The following is a 2,107-nucleotide window of genomic DNA, read 5'->3' on the forward strand; positions in this document are numbered from 1 at the left end:
TACTTCAAAATTTGGGCAATTATGAATAAAGCTTCTATAAACATCCATGTAAAGTGTTTTGTGTAGACACAAGTTTTAAGCTCGTTTCGGTAAATACCAAGGAGTGTGATTACTGGAGTGTATGGCAAAAGTGTACTTAGTTTTGTAAGAAACTTCCAAACTGTCTTTTAAAGTGGCTGTACCATTTTGCGCTCTCACCAGCAGTGAATCAGAGTTCCGGTTGCTCCACATATTCACCAGCATTTGATGTTGTCAGTGTCCCAGATTTTGGCCGTCTAATAAGTACATAGTAATCATCTTATTATTTTTAATTTTGAATCACAAGTGTAATTTTATATTTATATATGTAGCTTTATGTTAGTTATTTGATTAATGTTTGTCATCCCCTTATAGCCTGTGGGTTCAGTGGAAGCAGGGACTGCCTCTGCTTTTGTTCATTTTATCACCTATATGTAGTACAGTGCCTCGAGCATAGTAGACCTCAATGAATATTTGAATAAATGAACAACCAGCCTTAGCAGCTCATTTTGAGGCTGAGCTTTTACACAAAAGATGCAGGTCTACTGAAGATAATGGAGCAGAACCTGACCTATGTACATCATTCATGGGACACCAGTTCACCTGAGGCTGTCAGAACTCAGCAGATATATAATGTCAGATACCATAGCCATGCTCAGAGGTATCTGATCATCTGGCTTTAATAACTCCTGGGGTAGTTATTGCCTTTTATGTAGAATCTAAATTACTCAATCCAATTAATCATCCCTTGGACAAATATAGAACTTTTCCTTTTTGCATCATCCAAGGAGGAAACTTGGCTTCTTACTCAAGCACATCTTCAGGGCTTCGCGGATGTCTCTGTTTCTCAGGCTGTAGATGATGGGGTTGAACATGGGTGTCAGGATGGTGTAGAGCAGAGAGAATCCTTTGCGCAAGAGCTGTGAAGAATTGGCTGAAGGCACGAGGTACGTGGCAATCAGTGTCCCATAAAACACCGTGACCACAGTGAGGTGGGAGGAGCAGGTGGAGAAAGCCTTTCTCCGCCCTGTGCCAGATGGAATTCTTAGGATGGCAACAAGAATGCAGGAGTAGGAGGCTGTGATGAGGAGAAATGGAACCAGAGTCACTGCAGAAGAGGTGGCATAAGCAATGGTCTCGGTCAGTGAAGTGTCCATGCAGGAAAGATGGACCAGAGGCGTGAAGTCGCAGAAGAAGTGATCGATTTCATTGGGTCCACAGAAGGTTAGTCTAGACAGTAGGACCATAGTAATTGCTGTGAGGAGGAAGCAGCAGAGCCAAGAACTGGAAGCCAGCTTAATGCAAAGGGGGCCAGTCATGAGGATGGGATAGTGGAGAGGTTGGCAGATGGCCAGATACCGGTCATAGGACATCACAGCAAGCAAGAGACACTCTGTTGCAGCCAGGGATCCAAAGAAGTAGAACTGTGCCAGACACCCAGCCACAGAGATAGTCTTCTGCTCAGCTATGATGATCAGCAACATCTTGGGGACGATGTTGGAGGTATACCAGATCTCTAGAAAGGACAAGTTCACCAGGAAGAAGTACATGGGGGTGTGGAGGTGATGACTGAAAAAAACTAGCAGAACAATGAGGATGTTTCCAGAAACGATTAAGATGTAGAAAACTAAAAATGTCATAAAGAGGAAAATATTTAGCTGTCGGATGGAGGAAAATCCTCGAAGCACAAATTCTGCTATGGTTGTTTGGTTTTCCCAGGGTGGGATCACCATGCCTTTGCTTCCCTAGAGCACCCAGCGATAAGACATGCAAAGCACAGAAAGTTCTAGCTTACACATAGACCATGGGCTGACAGTGGATGATTTTCATTCCCCACTCAGGTTTTTGGAAGATTTTTTATTTGGGTGGAGGAGTATCTTCTTTTTTCCCCCAAAACCTGAAATGGGAAAGAAAAGAATTTGCAATAAGCACTTGTGACTGCTTCAATCCCCCCTCTTCTCCTACCTATCTAGATCTTTTTTTATTAAATTGTTTTAACTTTTATTCATTTTTGAGAAAGAGTGTGAGTGGGGGAGGGGCAGAAAGAGGAAGACCCAGAATCTGAAGCAAGCTCCAGGCTCTGAGCTGT

General features: G+C 43.0%; 1 protein-coding gene across 1 annotated transcript; it reads right to left on the reverse strand.

The window, feature by feature from the left end:
• Nucleotides 1-797: 797 nt before the first annotated feature.
• LOC125913345 (olfactory receptor 11A1-like) lies at nt 798-1,751 on the reverse strand. The gene has a single exon (XM_049618413.1). The coding sequence runs from the start codon at nt 1,749-1,751 to the stop codon at nt 798-800; it is 954 nt and encodes a 317-aa protein (XP_049474370.1).
• Between the last annotated feature and the right edge of the window lie 356 nt (nt 1,752-2,107).

Source organism: Panthera uncia (genome assembly GCF_023721935.1).
Source record: "Panthera uncia isolate 11264 chromosome C1 unlocalized genomic scaffold, Puncia_PCG_1.0 HiC_scaffold_4, whole genome shotgun sequence".
Lineage (NCBI taxonomy): Eukaryota > Metazoa > Chordata > Mammalia > Carnivora > Felidae > Panthera > Panthera uncia.

Bases quoted from the DNA above. Each gene is read 5' to 3' on its own strand.
- LOC125913345 (XM_049618413.1), bottom strand. From the start codon at position 1,751: ATGGTGATCCCACCCTGGGAAAACCAAACAACCATAGCAGAATTTGTG.